Below are 23,753 nucleotides of genomic sequence, written 5' to 3'. Positions count from 1 at the left end.
AGATTAAACATTATGGAAATACTTGATTAAAAAAATAGAACTAAGAATAGAAAAGATTTCCATTATTTAGGGGTGGGATTCCGAGGCTATAGGCTCCCAGGGCCTACACACGATTGTTGCTGGCTACCAAATACAGATTTATAACAAAAAATACAATACAATACAATTCTGCCGAGTTAAAAATAAGTATATTTTAATTTATTATTAAATTAAGTAATCAATTATAAGTCAGAAAAACAGTATATTTTTTAAAAAATGTAAGAGGGTCTAGGTTTACCCACACCTGTAGACCTAGAGTCATATAGTAGATTTTAGGGGGTATGGATCAAATCAAATCCAAATTAACTTTATTCAAGTAGGTATTTACAAGTATTTTGAATCGTCATTTAACAATTAAGTGATGCTACCACCGGTTCGGAAAGTAGATCCTACCGAGAAGAACCGGCAAGAAACTCAATAGTTACTCTTTTTCAACATTAAAAAAATACAAAGTCATGTTAGTTAATACAATTATTTAAAGTGATATATCCTGCGTGGAAGTCAACAGGTATTAATTCCATGCTTTTTATCATCTACAAAATCTTGTATCGAGTAATACGCCTTTTTACCAATGAATTTTTTTATAAACGATTTGAGTTTAATGGAAAAGTTAAAAATGTCTGCGGAATTTTATTATAGAAACGGATACCTTGCCCCAAGAAAAAATTATTGACTTTGCGGAGTCGGAAACTTGGCGTTATAATCTTATCCTTACTCCCAGTGCATATACAATGATTTTCACTGATTTTATCAAAGTGATCAATGTTACTGTGAATATAATATTGTTGTAAATATACTCGTATTGCGACGCAATAGTGAGTATTCCTACTTTGTTAAAAACAACCCGAAGAGAGTCTCTAGCTCCAAGATTATAAATAGACCGGATTGGTCTCTTTTGTAAAATAAAGAACTCTCTGAAGAACGTTACTCCAAAGCAATATGCCATATGAAATAATACTGTGAAAATAATAAATAAACGAGCGGTATCAATATTAGTTAGTTGTCTAACTTTTTAACCGCTTATGCTGCGGAGCTAAGTCTTCCTGTTAGGGATGATAAATGGGGAAGCCTGGAATCCACTTCTATTCCCAAGAACACCGTAGTATCGGCTACATCACGACGGTTACCGTTTAAAGATATATTATAATTTACTAACATAGAGTATTAGGGTAAAAACTACACATTTTGTTTTTTGAGCATTCAAAACCAAATTATTTACTTTAAACCAATCGTATATCTGCGATAATGCACCGTTCACATCGTCATTGTCAGTTTTTTTCCGGTCGACCTTAAAAATCAGTGAAGTATCGTCAGCAAACAATACTATATCACAAATACCTTTAACATAGAAAGGAAGATCATTTATATATACTAGAAATAGAAAGGGCCCCAAAATTGTACCTTGTGGAACACCCATTTTTAACGTAGATCCAGATCTTATTCCATTAATGAAAACTTGCTGGATTCTTTGACTTAAGTATAAAGCAATGAGATCAAGAGCCTTACCTTTAACACCGTAATATTTGAGCTTATCAAGAAGCGTCTCGTGTTCTACACAATCAAATGCTTTAGAAAAATTAGAGAATACTCCAACAGCATTCTGTGATTTTTCCCAAGCATCGTAAATATGTTTGAGAAGCGCAATTTCCGCAACAGTTGTCGATCGACCTCTTGTAAAAGCAAATTGAAAAAAAATGGATTACCAAATTCGGATACCGTTTGAAATGAATTTATACATATAATATACATAAGTTTGTTAGTAAGTAGGTATAGTTTTCACACTGTTCAATAGTATTTTCTTTGTTCGATCAATAAATATTTAAAACCAATACCTAATAAAATAAGTCGAAACGAAAACTAAATCAATATCAAATTATAAATAGGTATCTAACAAAATACATTAAACTAGTTAAAAGACTCGATTCTGTTGTAACATTTCGCTATAATCGTGATGTCAGTATTAAATTCCGTTTTGCCTAAAACATGAATATTTGTGTTCGGTGAGAAGGGACTGTATTTATTTCTTAAGATTATGATGAAATCTGTAAAGGATCTTATTTTTTCATTTTTATTTAAATATTATGTAAGTTAAATCATTCGTTTATTAATAGTTTCTTTCGTTTTAAAAAGAACGCTATCACTACACAGTATAAAACAAAATCGCTTTCTCTGTCCCTTTATCTCTATGTGTGCTTGAATCTTTAAAATTACTCAACGGACTTTGATGCTTTTTTTTAATAGATAGAGTGATTCGAGGGGAAGGTTTTTGTATATAATTATCATATCACAATCATGGACAATATAGTAATGAAATACTGATAATTTTAGAAGTTTCTAATGTGATGTCGTAAATAAACAATTCTTTCTTTAAAAATAGTTTGTCTTGACTAGATCTGCAACCCCATTGGGTAATTAATTGGGCAAGTAATGCAGTTCATAGTAATAAAATGATATGGAAATGAAATACCCAAGCTTGTGCCGGCGGTTTTTCCGAACTGATACGACATGGGAACCGTCAAGAAAAGAGTGTACTCCTTCCTCAAAGGCCGGCAACTCACCTTCTAGCGCCCTGGTGCTGCAGATGTCCATGGGCGGTGGTAGTCACTTTCCATCAGGTAAGCCTCCTGCTCATTTGCCACCTATCACATAAAACAAACACCCAAACGAACATCAGAATTTAAACAAGGAAGATGTACAAGATGTGTGGCCAAGACAGAGATCTCTTCTGGATTTATAAAAAAGTATTTAAATTGAATTAAAAATAATATAAATGTATATCAAGTGAAACGATTAGTTATACCAAATAGAAATCGAAGTTGTTAAATCTGTGGTTATAAATAATATTATGTGATTATCGTAAATACAGATTATATAGCACTATTTATTATAATTGACACAGGAATTATAAAATCCTCTGTACCGCGTAGTGTACAATTGAGTGTTATTGTGTATTAACTGTATTACGTTTACATTGCGTGTTATGTGCTGTACAACCATGTTTATTTTTTAAGTCAACCCGCAAGTGATAATGAATTTATAAATAATTACTATATAATCTTTACATAGTATAAAACAAAGTCGCTTACCGCTGTCTGTAACTATGTATGCTTAGATCTTTAAAATTACGCAACGGATTGTTTAGCGGTTTTTTTCAAAGGATAAATTGATTCAAGAGGAGTATTTATGTGTATAATACATGCATAATATAGAGAAACACTGATAGTCTTAGAGGTTTTTAAGTGAAGACGTAAATAAATTAAATGCGCTTAAATTGCAAATACTGGCTGAACCCTATGAGATAGAACAAAATTATGTAGTGTACAGTATTGTACACCTTAACTAGGTCTTCAGAAAAGTCTGCGACGGTATATGTGTATCTCTTAGGAATAACCCACAATAACCATTTTGAACCTTTTGTAAGTAATAATTATGCTTATTTTCGAAGCGATTTTAAACACTACAGCATTAATCCTTATCCAATTATACATCATTATAATTTTAATATATATCAATATGGCCCTTGCAGCATTTAATTTAGATATAAATGAATATTTTCGAAGATATTACAGAGTTAAAATGCAGCAGTTCAGAAGCAGTGTTCTGCCTAATGACAAAAAGGGGTGAACTTTAGAAGACAATCTGTAGTATATTTAGTATCAGCATTGCACCCGTGCGAAGCCGGGTTGTGTTTCTAGTTTGTATAAATGATTGTTTAAAATGAACTTATCAAAAAAGGTAAAGTCGTATCTTTTTTTTATTACACAGGTATGGCGGGAAAATAGCAGAATCTTGGAAATTGGAGCTGTGACCTTTATAATCATTTACTGTAATGAAATTGAAAACCTAAAAGAATCATGAACGAGCATCTTAACCGATGATTGTGGTTCAAACTCAAGCAAGCACTACTCAATTTTCATGTGCTTAATTTGTGTTTATAATTGATTTTGTAATCGGATGAAACACAATATCGTGAGGTGCTGTAAGTGTTTAATTTCAACGACATACTGCGACGAACCAGCGCTGGAGCAGAGTGGTGATACTTCAAACCTTCTGCTGAAAGGAAGAGGAAATGTACAGGCTTTATTGTAATGAAATCGTAAACCTAATCATGGAGTTGTTATCATACATACTTAGTGACAGAGGAAAGAATAGGGTTTGATTTATTTGATAGAGTTAATACCTGTTGACTTCCAAGCAGGATACATTAATTGAAATAATTGTATTTAATTAACATGACGCTATATTTTTTAAATGTTAAAAAAGAGTAACTACTGAGTTTCTTGCCGGTTCTTCTCGGTAGAATCTACTTTCCGAACCGGTGGTAGCTTCACTTAATTGTAAAATGACGATTCAAAAGTGCTTATAAAAGCCTACTTGAATAAAGTTTATTTTGATTTTGATTTTGATTTTGATTCGTATATAAAAGGCATATTCGATACAAGATTTTGTAGATGATAAAAAGCGTGGAATTAGCAGGATATATTAATTTAAATAATTGTATTAACTAACATGACTTTGTATTTTAAATATCGAAAAAGTGTAACTAGTGAGTTTCTTGCCGGTTCCTCTCGGTAGAATCTACTTTCCGAACCGGTGGTAGCTTCACTTAATTGTTAAATGACGATTCAAAAGTGCTTGTAAAAGTCCACTTGAATAAAGTTTATTTTGATTTTGATTTTGTATGTTAAACTTGAATTGACTGCTTCGGCAAAATAAATTTTATGTCAATCTTATCTTAATACTTTATTTTGCACGTAATCATATTTGCATAATAGACAGTTTTTCGATAACTATACAACCTACATGGTCACTGGCTGGCTAAAACAAATTATGATATATTATATAATTAAATAATAATCGTTAATAGTGCAATGATTTACAGTTCTTAGCAATGTAGAAGTCGCAGGTTCGATCTTGAACCCTTGGGATGAACTCCTTACTCTTAGCGTGAACTAATCTCTTAGTTAGGGGGGGAGGGGGGTGTTGTGTGTTAGCATTAGTAATTTTATTTAATTGAAAACATTTGTATTATACATGCGGGTACTTTTAACCAATATTTAAAAACACTGGTGACCGAATTTTGACCAGGGCAGCAAATTTCAGTGAGCAGTCAAATCTATAGAAGTTATTATAGAACACGTGTGCCCTTTTTGGAATGAGTCAGTGCGCCATCACAGGTAAAAATAGAGGGGCGGAAATAGGGGTTGAAAGTGTTTGCCTAGATTTTTTTTAGAAATACATGATTTTTGTTTTGAAATTAATAATACTTTTAATGGAAAAACTTTTTTGTTACATAAAATATGTAATTAAAATAAATATGTATATATATATTTTTAGGCTTTTCAAATTACTAATTGTATCATTTCTCGTAAACAGCAATGGATTTTTAATGTTTTTTTTTTTTTTTTAGAAAATGTATTTTGTCACAAGATCTTATGCATATTTGATCCAAACTGGTTGAGGGGACAGTTGACCTTGAGTTCGTGTCGGGAGCCTTTTGAATTTTTAATTCACCCTTTTTTGCTAATATCTCAGATACTAAGCCTTTATCGTTACATTCTGATTTCATTACGTTAAATAATCATTTTTATTGTCTGTGCTCAATTATATTAAAAAAAACAAATAAATTTTTCGTCAGAATATGTATGTCAATGAATAAAAGTTAAAAAATTAATGTAAAAATTAAAAAAAATAAAAACAAAGTATGTATGTAATGCGTAGCTCTATGAGGCGTTGCCCTAAAGTAAAACTTATAATACTTGATAGTGTATCCTAAGATTTCTTAGTCGATAATACTGTTTGAATGAGCTCATTTTTTTCATAGAGCTTGAAATAGCAACCAATATTAAGGATAGGGATCCGATATAGAAAACTAAACTTTATTTACATAAGAATTGATAACATAAAATGCTTAGTATATATACAAATATGAACTAAAACTAGTTAATGTGTAAATTTAGATCGCGTGGAATGATGTAGGTCACAATTAAGATCTAAATATTAATGTTTTTGTACTTTTTTACATATTTATACGGCTCACTATAGCCTCAAACTAAACTGTTTGACCGTAGGACACATGATGAGAAAACATTTAAAACAGCCTCCAAAAAGTCCTATCACAAATTAAATAATTATATTATAACATATAACGCTTTATTATTTTATTATATTTATATTTCTGTAATTATTTATGAACGAACTTTTTAAAAACAATTTGATACTGTCAATTTATTTATAATTTCCAAATTGATAACATATAGTTTTTTTTAAGTGTATATACTGTTTTAAATAACCTTATTAATAACTAAAAGTCGTTGTGTCAATAAATTTGAAAATTGAAGTCAAATTTTTTCGAGTGACTATTGAGTGTCTTGCCATTTCGTCTCGGTAGAGTCGACATTCCAAAGCGGTGGAAGTGCCTATTTGAGAAGCCTACGTACTATTTGTAAAAGTGTAATAATGTATAAAACCTTTTTTTTTAAATTAATAAACAGTATGCTATCTTAAGAAAATAAGAGTTCGAATATTTATAGTGTTCATTAAAGTTATGGTAAGTTAATAATGGAATTATAGAATATCTTTTTTAAATCGATAAAATATCAATGATATTGCATAAACTAAAAGATTAAATTATGCTTTTTTGTTTATATGTAGCGGTGTTCAACACAGGAATCCATTTAGTAGTTATTGCACCGGCATAACGAAAATATCGCTCGTTGAAGTCTTTTATATGACCAATTATTTTTATCGCAGAATACTGAATTTATTCAGCTCATAATACATTTTGTTTTATTGTTATAACATTTCATTCTTGCCGTTTAATTGCTAAATACCGAAATTACCAAATTAAAGTCACTAATAAAAAAAAAGGAATTCGAAATTTGAATCGAAAAAAAAAAAACGAACAATACGCCACAGAATATAAATAATTGTGTAGGCTTTATCTTTTATCATTACCTTATCCACGGATCAAGTCGAAACGTCGGCGTCCCTATCCAGGGAGCCTCGAAATTGGCGCTCAAAACGGTATGCGAGCGCAACCTGTTATGAGGGGGGCTCCTAGCCCCTGCGGCCCCCTGCGGCCCCTGCCACAGCGTCAGTGCCTTCCGAAGCCTGGCAAAGACCGGCTGCTCGCGTTCGCCGTAAAAAAAACACGTTTCAGTGAAAACTATTACACTCAAACCTCTTTAGTTGTATTTCGTATATTATATTGCAAAGTGTTCCGGATTGCAGTGCTGTGTCTGTGTTTAGTGTTCGATAGTATTTAATAATAATAACGAATTGATTATGGTGAATGAAGTTGTGTTGTGTTAAGGATTCTGGAGGTGGGTTTGTGTGGATTTCTTTGGAATGGGTGCGCTTGTTTAGAAGCTCTTAAATGTTATTTACCTTCACGTCATGCTATTGCTATTTAGCTGTTACAACCTTCGCAAATAAAACGACATGGATTAGAGTTTGAAACGGAGTCAATAGATTAGGTAGAGACTTTATGTAGAGTCTAGTTCTGTTGATAGGTAACTTCATACTATTAAGAATTCTTAATTCAAAAGCTTTTGAAATTTATACGTATATATAAGTTTACGAATATATATAATTAACAGATATAATAAAAAAATAGGTTTTTATTTAAATTAAACGGATCATTAGTTCATACCAAAGATGATTCTAAATCGTATATTTTGTGAATCTTTAAATGATAATGGAATGTTGGTAAGGACATAAATCTATTTTAAGATGTACTTATGTAAATGAATAGAAATGTAAACATTAAACATGAAATAAATGAATTAAGGATAAATGAAAGCCTTGAAAATTGCAGGATGAAACTAAAGAGCCACTAATCCTTATTTTTAAAATCAGTCAAATCTAATCAAAACTTAAATAGACTCAATTTAAGAGTAAGACTAAAAGATATGTAGTTACAAATTAACCGCTAATAGAGATTGGCAAGAGGTATCGAGATGAACCGGTACGAAACACGGTTACTTATTTAAAAAATAATTGCAAGCAACTTAAAAATGAAGCCTTTTATCTAATTAAATATTTGATTGAAAACTCAGAAGAAAATTTGCATAGGAATATATTTACAAAGTTTTAGCATGTTCATAAATATTTAAATGTTATTTAAAATAATGTAACGGCTAAGTCTGAGATAGCTTATGTAATATCGACTGCATAACTGTATTTAACGTTTTTAATTACCTAGCTTATCTGGGTCTAGTTTTTCTACACACAACTGGATTTATCTAACATTATAAGCCGATTCCATTCTTCATCTATTAGCTACTTACATAATTAAGTTTGTAATTTACCGTATTGCATTCAGTAGAAATTCAATAACGATTCGAATGAGGAAATATTTAAATAATTACAAACTCCGCCGTAAAACTGCTAATGGGATGTGTTTAAATATAATAAATATTGATGCTTAATTATGTTTATAAATCTCTAACTCATAATAAGTATCTTTTGAAGATTATTTCATCTAAGCTTGCAAAATTCTAATTAATATCTTACTTAGAATAACTAAGAATGAAATAAATAAAAAGTTTAGTCGATACCATTGAAGTTTATAAAACAAATTATAATTTATATTATAAAATTCAATCTAATTCAGAGTTGACTTAATTACATAGCCTAAGTAAAAAATATTGCTATTAGTCATTTACTTATTAAACATAACGTCTTAAAATATTTGTTTCATTGTCAAAATTATATTATGTTTTCAAAATTAGGAATAATCAGTAACAGGTATACAGGTATATGCTTATAGAAAGAACAATACTCAGAGATTTATAAACCACATTTCATTACTCAAATATCGATATAATTGTGACCGAATTTATTTCACAATCCGTAATTCTCCGAATATAAAATAAAATTTGCTTGGACGGGTGTTTGGATTCGAATTCCCAATCATTGAATAAGATCCACGTGTTCTGTGCTATATATGTTAAACAGAATTAAAATATATTTCTTAAAATGATCCTTAGCACGTAAAAATCCGGTGTTCTGTAGATAATGGTAACTTAGAATCCATATTTAATTAAATCACACTTTACAAGCAAGAAATAATATACATCGTTTATTACTTACTTAGTTTTTTTTTTGTGTAAACGTAATGAAATTCACTTGATTATCTATTTGCAAAATTTTATACTGATTAATGGGACGATACATATTTATAATATTATTTTTCGTTTCGTTATTAATTAGACTGATTTTTATTAATTAGTGTGTCTTAAAACGGCTCGTTCGATCAATTAAAAAAATACTTTTACTGTACGTTAATTACAAGCAGTGTGTTGTAAATCAATTCGTATTTATTAATTTCGAACATCTCTAAGTCTGACGTTGCTTATTAATGTGTTACTTTTAAAGAGGAAAACTTCTTTTAAATATCAAATACAAGAATAATTCAAGTTTTAAATAAATCCTCCTCCCCTTATATCTATATCTTTCAATCTCTCGTGTTAATAAATATCATTTAATATTAAAACCGTTACAAGAATTAGAGATAAATTAAAATTGATTTGCCGTGTTACAATTTTTTTCTTGTAACTATCATTAAAGTGATTTCCTTTAATCTAGAATACACCGTCAATTAGTAATATTAAATATTTTTAATGAATACGTAGAAACTAATCAAACATCATATGAATATGAGGTAGTTGAGCAAAAAAGCGATGACTACCCATTACATTTTAGCGCAAAAAGCTTCATATCTGTTTTATGCATTACCCTTTTTATGTGTCGTAGTCGGTTATTAAATCTTTGATGTTTAAATTAAATATTGTATTTAATTGCATTAGAGGTCGATAAAACAAGAATTTTAGCTAATGGCACAAGGTAGAGATGAAAACCTGTTCGTTGTCAAAAATTTGCAACTTGCAAGTCGGGTATAATATTACTATTTATTTAAACAACTTTTGATTCGCCGTTGTGAATTAGATCCCCAGCTTTTAAGTATTCATTATATCATCATATCTAGTTCGTATACATTAAAAACTAAATTATTAATACATAGGTAATTCGTATAACGTAAATTCCCTTCTTATGAGATAATATTACTTAAATAAATTTTGAAGTCTGATTTTCTTCAAACCTTATTCTTCATTAGAGAGTGTTTAATACCAAATTAAGTTGTTTTATATCGGAACTAAGTGTAATATTAATTATTTACGTATTATAACAAATGATTATAGTTTTTTGAAATGTAATAATATTAAAGATGTTGCATTATTTGATTATTTAAGCAAGGTTGGTGATAATATAGTAAGCTTTTTAATATACTATAACAGAATAGTTATAAAAATATATTAATGATCAGTTCTTAAAACTTAATGTTTTATTAAAGATGCTTTGGACAATACATAACATTTCAACAAAATAATATATAAAAATACAGCGAAAAGTTTAATCCTGTATATTTCCCTCTGTTAAGCAAAGGAATCTTTCCGTTTGTGCTTGGATCTTATTCCACCACGCTTCTATAATACGGTTTGGTGGATACTTATATGATAGAGTTTAATTGAAATTATAATCATGCAGGTTTCCTCACGATGTTTCACTGACACGAGATGAATTATAAACACAAATTAAGCACATAAAGATTTAGTGGTTCTTGTCTAAGTTTGAACCCGCAATCCTCAGTTAAGATACGTTTTATGCGCTGGACGATCTCGTCTCAGTTTAATTTATTTATACGATCAGTTTAAATAAAACACTTTTTTTATCATCCCATATAACATATTACATTAACCATAAATTTTATTTAAGACGTAACAAGCGTGTTTAATTTTAAACATTAAATTTTTCGAACACCTACGTCCTCATGTTGACAAGAGTCTTGCCATTTTTAGGTTCTTAATATGTTCCTTTTTATTGGAGTTATTTTCGTTTGTTTCATAATTTTTTTACTATAAAATATTTGTAGTTTTATAATATATAGAACTGATAATGATTTTTTGTGTAATCAGTAGTTGGACGGACAAATGGACCTCCACCATAGGTTAGATCAACCATAGATGCTGTAGGAAATAATGACCATATCTATCACCCTAATGCGCCTCCAACCTCAAACGTTACGATATTTCGAGTCTCTATCATTATTTACAACAAAAAAAAATACTTTTCTAACGCTATGAAAAATAATCTCAACATCTCAATCCAAATGTAATCGCCATGTAAAAATGTAGTCTGTGACGTTTATATAGAATTACACACAATAATACGTGAATGTATATAGAGCGATTCGTACTTGATTAATTTTAAACTATCGTACTTTTTTATGATTGCTTATGTATAAAGTTTAAAAATCTAATTAATTAATTAACAAAACAAAAGACTAATTTCAAACGAACTAAATCCTAAACTCAATTATATTCATAAACCAAAATAATATCTTTCAAATTTACCTACATAACATGTATGTACAAAGTTTGAATAAGTTTTATACGTTGTTCTATAAGTTTCTTTATAACAACATTCGTTTCACAAAAAAAAGTTTTAATAAGAACGGTTATTTTAGTTTTTTTTTACATATCCAAAGATAATGTATACTTTGCATACGAATAAGTGTTATTAAAAATGAATATGATCTCAATCGTTGAACAAAAGGCTAAACAAATAATCATAGATAAAATTTATGTATGGACTTTTTATGCCTTTGTTACGACTCTTTACTTACAAAGTTCAACAGGCGTCTTGATACGTGCTAAGGCTAAGGATGATCGATAACAATCATATTCAATGCAAAGTGACTTTATAAATGTACAAGTAAGTGGGGTTTTGCTTGAGAGACTATTGTGCTTAAAGTATATGCAATATTGTTATATACGTACAATGTACATTGTCTAACTAAATTTATAAAAAGAACGCAGTCCTTTTTTAAAGGCAATATCAAAATCAAAATATACTTTATTTAAGTAGGCTTTAACAAGCACTTTTGAATTATTTGTGTTATATGAAGTTATAGTTTGAAAAAAATAAATTGAAAGAAATTATAGTTATTTAGACAGTAGTTATTCTAGAAACTCTGTAGTTACTCCAAGCCGTAGTTAATAAAAGCCGCTTTTGTCTCGAAAATGTCATACTATGTATCAATAAAAATTCTTATTAATTTTATAATTAAAATTATAAATGTTTCAAATGGATATAAGTTTTTGCATTCACACTTTTATTATTATTTAAGTATTCGTTATTTATCGAGAAACATTAAGTATTTTCTAGAATATGTTGAATGATATTCAAATTTAAATAATTTAGAATACAATTGAGTGTTATTAATTGGTTTAAGAACGAATAGATTAATTTGAGGACTACATAAGATATCAAATGACCAAATAGTTCTCAAGCTATATATAAAATAACATACATTTTTTTAAATTAAGAAATATCTTATGATTAATGATGAGCCGAGAAGGCCCAGTGGATTGAACACGTGCATCTAAACCGATGATTTCGGGTTCAAAGTCAGGCAAGCACCACTATATATATTTGCTTAATTTGTGTTTATAATTCATCTCATTCTCGGCGGTGAAGGAAAACATCGTGAGGAAACCTGCATGTGTCTAATTTAATTGAAATTCTGCCACATGTGCATTGCATCAACCCGCATTGGAATATGTTCCAAGCCTTAATGGGAGAGGAGGCCACTAGCCCAGCAGTGGGAAATTTACAGGCCGTTACTTTACTTTACTTTACTAATGATTAACTATATATTTCAGATGTATTAAAACATAAAATACTAAGGCCTTCGAAAGCACTTCTTAAATCAACAATTATAATATCAAATAATATAACTTTTTAAACGTAACAATACCAATACATTTGGTTATTGTTTCTTAATAAAAATATCTATTTGATTCATTTGTGTATAAGTATATTATCTTATTATAAAAATATTACAAGATAATTGTTATGGTTCGTATCGTGATTGCGTGAAACGTAGCAAGAATGCTTGCAGTTTTCCCTTTTAGGAGACATGCAGTTTATGCAATATAGAAATTATTTATTCAATTATGTGATAATTAATTATGTGATACATATTAGAAACATTTTTATATGAAAGATTTAAATGATGTTAAAGATAAATGTTTTAGTGATTTTGAAATAGATGGTAAATATTTTGTTGACCGGTTTTGAGATTATCAAACTGTGCTTTGTATATGTTAAAGTGTGTTTGTGCATAATACGATGGAACGCGAAATCTGATGCGCCGGCTTGCTCTCCGATTAAAAGCATAGAAACTCTCTTTTAGAACTTTAAAATATTAAAAAATCCAAACAAATTTGCTGCAGAATAGTCAAACATTATGATAACTTTAAAACAGTAGAAATAAAACAGAAGTCTCGATATTATCAAACAAATTAAGCAACAAATTTAACCTATCAAGAATGATAACCGTTCAGCCGTCGGCAAAATTCATTTAAAAAAAGAACGTCGCAGCTCGTACGGTTCGCACAATAAGTCATGCGCGCGCGCATAGTTCTCTGCGAAATTCTGAATCGTTAACGTTGGCCGACCGGCGCGCGCGGCATTTTTGACACTAATTCGTCTGGAAGCCGCGACTTTCTGGCGTTTTCCGACACTTTGATCATTTTTATATTTACTGACCCACATTTTGTGAAATTTCAACGATTTTTTTAAGTAAATATTTCAGTAATCTCATTTTATTAATTCTATTCTTCACGAATTAACTTTGAACATTTATATTTTTAGTGTCATATAACGTACTTAATTATAATTAATTCTAAAATTTAAATAAATAATGCAATGCATTTTTATATGCTTATAATAATTAGAAATGTGCGTAATAGTGTTTATTATATTTCAAATAAATGTATATTTATATGAAGGTATATACATATATGATGTATTACGGGAAATATTCTACAATAAAACGTACATCAGTTAACACAGATAATAATTTTACAATCAATAAATGTGACAAAGAAAAAACGTACATAAAATCACACAGGTAAAATTCTATACAATCAAATCAAATTTACGCGTAAAGGTAAGCTCATATAATTAGGAGTAAATTAAAAAAAGAACTTTAATAGGCTACATAATTAAATTTTAGCAACAGTATAACAAAAATAGGTATAAGTCAGAGTTACCATATACAAAAATTAAAAATAAAATAAGATTTAAGTCTTGAAATCTTTTTCAAAAATAAATAACTAATTGGTTTTAAATAATTATCGTTAATAAAATTGCAGATTAAGCTTTGTCATTTAGTACATTCGTTTTAGAAATATTTTTAAGAACGTATAAAAAATTGCGTGGAATGTTTGGTAAGATATTACTGGTTAGTCTGACTGGTTACAGCCAAACATATCTATTGATCACATTTCGAGATCACATTAATAATAATTAATAATATAAATTCCTAGTATATCTAAATACCTAACGTATTGCACTTCGAAGTAGGGCGAGGAGCATTTTATATTTTAAATAAACATTAAGAGATAAGTGTAATAAACGTAAAACATAAGTTTAAGTGTTCTCGATATAAAAATTAAACATAAGTTCAATTTTTGATCCTCATTTTTAAATGCATTAATACAATCTCATTTGGCCGTTTAATGTTCACCGTCTTGTTCAATAAAAATACATTTTTATTACGACGAAAAACGCGCACCGTCTTACACGGAAACCTGTATGTATATAACATACCGAGTTACGTATTTCTTATCGATTCGTATCTTTGAAAAAAAAGTATAAAATAATTAAGACTCTAATTATAAATAAGTCAGGTCATTTTGGTTTCGACCAGAGGTTTTTAAATTATTTTTATAAGATGTTTTATAATTACTATTATTAGTTAAAGTACATATATATAATTTACACATACATAGTTTTTATTTGTAAGTCATTTTAATACGCAAATGATTTTTTTTTTTAATTCAATTCTCAATACGTGTATGTATATTGTATATATGTATTTAAAAAGGGTGATTGAGCTTGTAGCCGGTTATCGAGAGAATCTACATTCTGGACTTGCGATAGCATTACATTAAATTTAATCTTTTAAAATATTGATTCAAATACCTGTAAGAGCTTACTTGAATAAAGTATATTTTTTATATTTGAATTACCTGTAATAATATTCAATAATTATTTCACACGAATTGTTAAATTGATATAAGGTTTTTGTATAAAATATAGTCTTCCGAGAATTATTAATTACAAATGATAAAATAAAAATTGATAATTTTAATGTATTCACACTAATTTCCTTAAAGCTTAAGATTTTGCAAGTAGGTATAATCTAAATAAGTTTTTAATATCGGAATCAAGAGCGTTTTTTTATATATTCGACGGCTTCTGAGTTCAGATTAAATTAAGAGGGCGACTTAATTAAATGATAGTTAAGATTGTAAGATATATTTAGTTTCGTTTTAGAATAACTCCGATGTAATTGTTTTTCTTTAAATAATGCTAAATGAATATAAAGGATCTTTAATGTGATACTAACGAGACCTGTTGTTTAATTATAAAATATCGATTGGTTTTTTTGCTCGGGTTTTCTTTTCGTCGGATTTGAATGACCGACACGCATACTCTAAATTCACTGCAAGAATTAGTGGTTCGGAGCACGCGTTTACTTACAATAATTTGAGGTGAAAGTCTTTATGTTATTAATTAGCCTTTCACTGAAATACTTCTCACATATTATAATTATGCTCTGTTTATTAATTAACTTTACATATAACTCTCTTTATTATAGTTGATAATTAATTTTTTTCTATGTAATTAAAGTCGATCTTTTTGTTTTAATTACAGGTGTGAGTGACAATGTGTGAACGGTGAGAAACATTGACGCGCGATGTTGCGCGCAATCATATGCTTGCTCGTCGCTTCGGCGGCGGCCGAGCACGTCAGAGAATTTACCGTCCGAGAGAATGCTCGCGCCGGCACCCTCGTTGGTCACCTCGGCGACGAGCTGCCAGACGCCGCGCCACCATACACCATCGTCCCGGCTCCGGGTAGTGCGGTGAATGACGATCTCAAAATCGATCCCCACACAGGAGAAATAAGGACTCGAGTGCCTTTAGATAGAGAAAATAGAGACCATTACGCTCTAGTCGCCATACCCGCGAGCGGTGATAACGTTCGTGTAGTAGTCCGCGTATCGGATGAAAACGATAACGCGCCAACCTTCCCCGCCGCACTCATGAACGTTGAGTTTTCGGAGAATACTCCTAGAGACGTTAAGAGAAAACTAAATCCAGCCAAAGATGAGGATTTAGGAGTATTCAATACACAGAGATACAATATTGTATCTGGCAACACAGATAATGCATTTAGGTTGTCATCGCATAGGGAGCGTGACGGCGTGCTTTATCTGGACCTTCAAATCAATGGTTTCCTTGATAGGGAAACCACTGATCATTATGAATTAGTCATAGAAGCGCTGGATGGTGGTACACCACCATTAAGAGGGACGATGACTGTAAATATTACCATATTAGATGTTAACGATAATCCACCGGTATTTGCGGAGAGTGCATATTCAGCCATGATACCAGAAAATGCTACAGTTGGAACAGCTGTGCTGAAAGTGTTTGCTATAGATTCTGACGCAGGTGAAAATGGCTTGATTGAATACTCGATAAATAGACGGCAGAGCGATAAAGAGAACATGTTCAAAATAGATCCTAATACAGGTGAAATAACTGTGAACAAGGCTTTAGACTTTGAGACCAAAGAATTGCATGAGCTGGTTGTCGTTGCTAGAGATAAAGGCGCTCAGCCTTTGGAGACGACGGCATTTGTGTCCATTCGCGTCACCGATGTTAACGATAATCAGCCAACAATTGATGTAATTTTTCTAAGTGATGACGCTACTCCCAAAATATCTGAATCAGCACAGTTAGATGAATTCGTAGCGAGGATATCAGTACACGATCCTGATTCCAAAACTGAATATGCAAACGTTAATGTTACATTGAGCGGCGGTGACGGACATTTCGATTTACGGACGCACGATAATATCATATATTTAGTAGTAGTGGCTTTACCTTTGGACAGAGAGTCCCAGTCCTCCTACACTTTGAATGTCGTTGCAACGGATAAGGGTTCCCCTCCATTACACGCATCTCGCATCATCAGTCTCCGCGTGACTGATGTTAATGATAACCCACCGGTTTTTCTAGAGAGTGTATATAAAACAAGTGTCCCTGAAGCAGCAGCTCCAGGCACTCCCGTTATCCAGGTGTCCGCAAGTGATGTAGATGAAGGGGAAAATTCTGATATTAGGTATTCCTTACTTCCAACACCACAATCTGATTGGTTTTCAATTGATGAGCGTTCTGGTTTGGTAACGACGCGTGCTCGTGTTGATTGTGAAACGAATCCCATGCCGAGGTTAACAGTGGTAGCCAGTGATCGTGGTAATCCACCATTGTCGTCGACCGCGACGCTATTGGTGACGGTTTTAGATGTGAATGATAACGAGCCTATCTTCGACCAGTCTTTCTACAACGTGACCGTACCAGAGAACGAAGCCGTCGGCAGCTGTATTTTAAAGGTTAGTTTCGTATTTTATAATTTTACTAGCGCATATTACATTTATTATTAAAAATAGTTTATCAATCAAAATACGTAGTGTGTTCTTAAAATAAATTTATTTATTTAGGTTACCAACAATTATCGGAATTGCAATTTAAAAAAAGCAATCATTTCGAAAAGTACAGGCATAAATTGTGCCTTAATTATAGGTAATATTTTTATAGGAACGAAACTTTGAGTTATAATAATACTTTAAATGACACTAATTGCACTAAAAATTGAACATAATAAATAAGTTTTCCGAAATACAACATTATTCAAAGTAAAAAAAAATTGGAATTATAACTTAATACAAATATTACGATTAATGTATTTATAACAACTAGTAGGAATTATTTCAGTTGCAACTAACTATTGTCTTATTACCACCATTAAAATCACTATAATATCGTCATAATCTATATTAATATTATATATGTAGAGTAACTCTATCTGTCTGTTGATCTCACGACCAAACCGCTGAATCGAATTTGATGAAATTTGGTATGAAGCAAACTTGAACTCCAAGATAGGACATAGGCTGCTTTTTTGCCTGACACATGACAACCAAAACTGTCTACTAGTAATGAACAAAATGCCGTCAATATCTTTATTGCAAATCAGTACCGATTACAGATATTTATTGGAAAAGTAAGGATATAGCGTGACTACTGATAATTTGCTATTTTTGATTAAATTACTGTTGCTGAAAATGTCAGCTCAGTGAAATGTCAGAGTTGATTGCGCCACGAACGATATTGTTAGTGTTGACGACTTCATGCATTTATAAATGTTTCGTGAAACGATTCGAAAGTTACAGAGTCATAGCAATAAGCTACTAAGAGCCGAGATGGTCCAGTGGTTAGAACGCGTGTATCTTAACCGATGACTGCGGGTTCAAACCGAGACAAGCACCGCTGAATATTCTTGTTTAATTTGTGTTTATTAATCTCGTGTGGGGTGAAGGAAAACATCGTGTGTGGCATGTGTCTAATTTCTTATAAATTCTGCCACATGTGTATTCCACGAACTTGCATTGGAATATGTTCCAAAATCTTTTCCTCGAGGGGAGAGGAGGCCTTAGTCCAGCAATGGGAAATCTACAGCCTGTTGTTGTTGTTGTAGGACTAGGCTATATGAGGACGTAGAATATTTCCTCGCGTTACATAAAAATTCCAAGTATTTATTTTTATCAAGAACGTAATGAGACTACAAAAAATTACCCATAAACACATTGTTCGAGCGTGTTCAATTACGATAAAACAAGCCTACTTCATCGGGCGAGCGGACAATTAGTCATTGAGACAGATCAATCCCTTTTATCTCCCAGCCCGCCTCCCCGCGAATTTGTTAAAAAAAGTCGCAATTTTCATTAAAGCTTATCTGTAGAATCCGGCGCGGGCTCATAACTTACGCGAGTTAATTCGTTTTAATATATTCCGTGTGGTTACATAGTCATATGTGCGTATAAATCTATCCGTGAGTGAGCCAAGTTTGGGTGCACGGTGTTCTCATCGCAAATTGCGATCTAAATTGAAAATTAAACAGTGAACGCTTGCAACGCAAGTGTTGTGCGCCCGCGGCGGCGCGACCAATGAAACGATGTTTCACAATATGCGTATTCTAGAAGGTCTGGGCTTTAACATTTTTAGATAACGAAAACTATAAATTAACGCCTACAATTATTAATTTAAGATCGAAGATTAAAACATTATATTCCATTTCTAATTAAATTTAAATGTGATTCTTAATTTGAATATTTATCATTTGTAAATGTATTTTGCGTAAATGCAAAACGAGGTGCGTTCATATTTTATACGTCCGGGGTACCGTTTATTAATTCGAGGATATTTATTATGATTTAAATTTGGAACTACATTTAAAACCTTTTTTTGCTTTTAAAATTTTACTTGATTTTGTAATTTGATTTTCCACGCATTGAAATTAAAATTAAAAATAATGGAATTAACGTCACCTTCTATTCTTACTTAGGTTACAGAAAATATTTAATTCAAGCAATATATTCACAGTTATATTTATAGATTTCAAGATAACAGTATAGTGCTAATTAATGTTCTTTAAATAGGCCTGTGTGTGTGACCACTCATATAAATTTATATGTTTTTTTATATAACACGTATTCTGGTTCAATTGTATTCTAATAATTTATATATATTAACGATAATAAATAAATATTTAATAAAAAAAAAATCAACTTATATTAGATTTTTCTTTGTTATGGTAATTGTTTACTCTGAATTATTAAAATATTCTTGTCTCAAAGGCACAAAGCTAGCCCCGGTACTGAATATAGATACTTAATAGAACTGGCAAAAAAGTTAGTACTTGCTCTTTTCTTAAATGACATAAATTACATATGATTTAATTTATACGTTCCGTATGGAAATAAACGAATACAAATTCTACGATTTTTTATAATCTGTGTATTTTGTAATAAGCCTGATCTATTTATGTTCTTAACATATGTATGATTTAAATTTATTAAAAGGTAAATTTTATAATGAGAGTCAAGTAATAAAAGTAAACGTTAAATTAGTTTTATTTGTAGAGATTACCATTAACAGTGCTTTATATACATGAGGATCTTGATTAATTTAATTTAAAAAAAAACTATTGAATGTCCATTTGAATGGGTGTTATGTATTTTTTTAGCATTGATTGAGGTTTGTGTTACGTAGGTACAATGCCATCTTGTTTTATTTAGTTAATTTTCTTTTTAAATTATATATTAATCGATGATTTGTTTCATGCTTTTCTGACATTTAGTAAGTTGTAATGTCATAATCGTTATAAATATTACTATCGATAAAATTATTGAAATTGTTCAGTGATAAACTAACCTAAAATCCTAAGTATTTATAATGTTCATTTCACTTGTCTTTGCCTCATGTATTTGGAACCTTCACGGTTGGACGGCCATTAGTTTGACGCCACCCCTCTTTGGGAGCAATTTGACTGGTGAATTTTTATCCCCTTTACCTTGGTACACTTTAATTGTTTAAGGCTCAGGTGCTGAATTGATGGATGCGTTCAAAAAAATTCCCTAACCGATTCACGACACCCACGTTTAAAAAAAATGAATTCATAAATTAAATCTCCATCAAAACTATTTCTAAACACATGCAAAGTTACGATGAAATTATACACACACACATATATAACCTTAAGCCGGATTAAACCGGCATTAATAGAAGTATCCACCGACCTCGCAATGACAGTAATAGTCCATTACACTTTTACATTGTAAATTATAAGGATTACAATGTGGATAAGATAGGATCTAGCGATGTAGATAGGCCGGGACGTGCTCCTATTACGGATAGCCATTCGGTTTTGAGTTCGATTGTAACGTTTTGGTAAACTCTATGAATGTTGACGGGAGTTTCGTTTAGGAATTGCGTTCTGATTGCTTTACGTTTATACACGGAATAGGGCATGGCGATTTACGACGATAGAAAGACATATTTAGAAGACGAAGCTTTATGACAGTTGTTTTTTTTTAACTTTATTTAGACAACGATGTTACGATACTGGTTTTCAATTTTTTCTTTTTATTTATATATTTTTTTTTAATTTGTAATGTTGCTAGTATTTGTACGTCTTAATATATGGTAAAAGTTTATTCTAATATTAAAAAAATATATCACAGTAAAAGCGACATTAAAATAATTAATAAATGAATCGCACAGATTAAAACGAGTTAATCTTTATGGGTTCGTTTGTTTAATAATTCCATACAATGACAGCTAAAAGTTTCATAGCCGATTCAATGTTTCAACTAAACCTAGGCTTATGCTGCCCCATAGAAAGCTGGGCTTCGAATTGTCCCCCCGATACGGCAGAGGTTGATTCTTAATAGCGTTCATTTTAATGCGAACGAATAGCTCCTGCATATAGTACCGAGATTTATTGTGGTATTTTAGATCAAGATAAAGGCACAATAAATAATGTATTAAAATCAACAATACTTTAAACAGGTGTAGTTTTATTTCTATCACTATTAAAGGGAGACAGAATACGTGACTTATTTTTTCAAAATTCGTTGCGTGTTGGTTTCTTTTTTTTTTCTTTCTTTGGGACGATTGACTGATTTCATTGTCAATATAGACTTTAGAAAAAGTACACGTAACTATTAAACTAGTATGACTGCGTGTTGAGATATAAAGTTGACACGTTTGTTTCACATATCTTGTAGTGTGACACCGTCAAGTTGGTAAACAATCGACTTTTTTTTTAAAAAAAAATATGGCTTTTATTTGTGCCATAAAGGCAGACATTTTTTTTTTAAATATATGATATCTCATTAATGGTTATAATTTAAGACCATAAACAAAACCTTACGAGAGTTACAGGTCACCAACAGAATTTTTAAAAAAAAATATATAACGTATTCAATAATTCTATTATTATAAATTATAAATGATTGATTACATTATTTATAATCCATGTGGTATTTTCAAAATGGATTCATAAATAAATACTTTACATATGTGTCAACGATTTTCAAAGCAATGCATGCGAATATAAGCTTTGTGGTAAAATTCGCAAATATCAAATTAGCATGATATATAATTTTCCCACAGCGCCCACTTCAGCACAAACTACATCAGTAGCGGTACTAACGGCAATCTCCAATAACCTGATAAGACAGCGGCCATTTTGGATTCCATGTTGTCATAGGAACCGCTTGATCGCGTACGTCTTATTTAGAGTCGAGTAAATTTGCGCGGTTTTTGTTTTGATTATAGAATGTTTTTTTTTTTTAATATTATTTTAATATAAATCTTTTGGGATTACCATTTTAATTAAGTTTAATTTAATTATTACTGATTTCATTTTTTTTATATTATATTCCATATAAATATGTTTTATAAGACTGCAGCATAATATATAAGCCGACGAAAATTATAAAACTATTTTTTATCTGTGATGTTTTCCTCATATATTTGAACAACAAATGTAACGTTTTAAATATAAAATAACTTATCGTTTATGTGGAATTAAAAAAGGTATAAGCTTTAGAAATACCTGCAAATTATTGATACCCACAGATAATTGACAAAAAAAAACTAACAACTCATCAGTACTAACAAGTACTGACCTTTACTAACAAACCTTTTATTTTGTATACGTTTCGTAATTCAGTTTAGAAATATATTTGCAATTATTTAAACTATGAGTACCAGTTCTGTCACGAAACAAAGTCCTCGACTAATGAATCTAAAGGTGATTGGTCTTCAATAAATTGGCCTAGGATGGCTTAAATAGTCGTAAACACCCAGGACAAGCTCTCTTATGGTGTAGAGTCACGCGATGTTAATGATGTAACTCAATGGATTTATGAGACGCGGTCAATCCATGCCTTAAACATTGTTCGAAATCAATGGTAGCATAAAGTTCTGCCAATAAGTCACTTTTGAATTTAGAATTAATTCTACGATGCATTTTATTGTTTAATAAAATGTAAAATAATTTTGATTTTAGATTAATATTGCATTTATTATATTCATATTTTAAATAATTAATTTTTAGAATCGTTTTTTGGCATTCTGCTTAAGGTTCATTGTTATTATAAAAATATAAATAAAAAAAATGGCGATGCAATACTGGCGGGAAAACATAAGATCTGTGTTTCAGCTGGTAATCGTATATTTCAAGTTAATTATAATCTTAACAATATCCAACATTAAATGATATTCATGTTTGGTTAATTATGTAAATTCAATAGCGTTGTTTACCTCGTGGCATTTCGCTTTCATTTTACCTTTTAAGATGGTCCGCCATTAAATTATGTTCAATGAAAACGATCGCATGAGAATGCAACCATTATAGAAGATTAATTAACGTCAATAACTTGATGCTGTATAAATTATGCTGTTGTTAGAATTATGAATATTTTTTTTTTATTGCTTTCACAGATGATTAGCGTCATGTTCGTGTAATGAGGCCTCTGTCTGTCACATATATTGTGCGTAGCGCACACATATCATTGAGAGGATACAGTGTTAATGATGCATTCATATTTATGAAATAAAAGATCATTCAAATCACAGCCATAGTTATTTTTTTTTATTAAAAATAAATCTTTATTAAAAAGAAATACGTTTATTTTAGCTCATGTTTTTGATAACATT

At 30.6% G+C, this 23,753-nt stretch overlaps 1 protein-coding gene across 1 annotated transcript in view; it reads left to right on the top strand.

Moving 5' to 3' along the window:
* The first annotated feature begins 7,151 nt into the window (after positions 1–7,151).
* Positions 7,152–23,753, top strand: part of LOC124531657 (protein dachsous) — a 297,242-nt gene continuing 280,640 nt past the window's right edge. Inside the window, exons 1-2 of the mRNA XM_047106136.1 lie at positions 7,152–7,364; positions 15,832–17,578. Of these exons, the coding sequence (XP_046962092.1) occupies positions 15,875–17,578 (1,704 nt within the window). The 5' untranslated portion in view covers positions 7,152–7,364; positions 15,832–15,874. The remainder of the gene's footprint in view (positions 7,365–15,831; positions 17,579–23,753) is intronic.

The sequence above is a fragment of the Vanessa cardui genome, chromosome 8 (assembly GCF_905220365.1).
Source record: "Vanessa cardui chromosome 8, ilVanCard2.1, whole genome shotgun sequence".
In the NCBI taxonomy this organism is placed as follows: Eukaryota; Metazoa; Arthropoda; class Insecta; order Lepidoptera; family Nymphalidae; genus Vanessa; species Vanessa cardui.
This window is presented reverse-complemented; position numbering and strand designations above follow the sequence as displayed.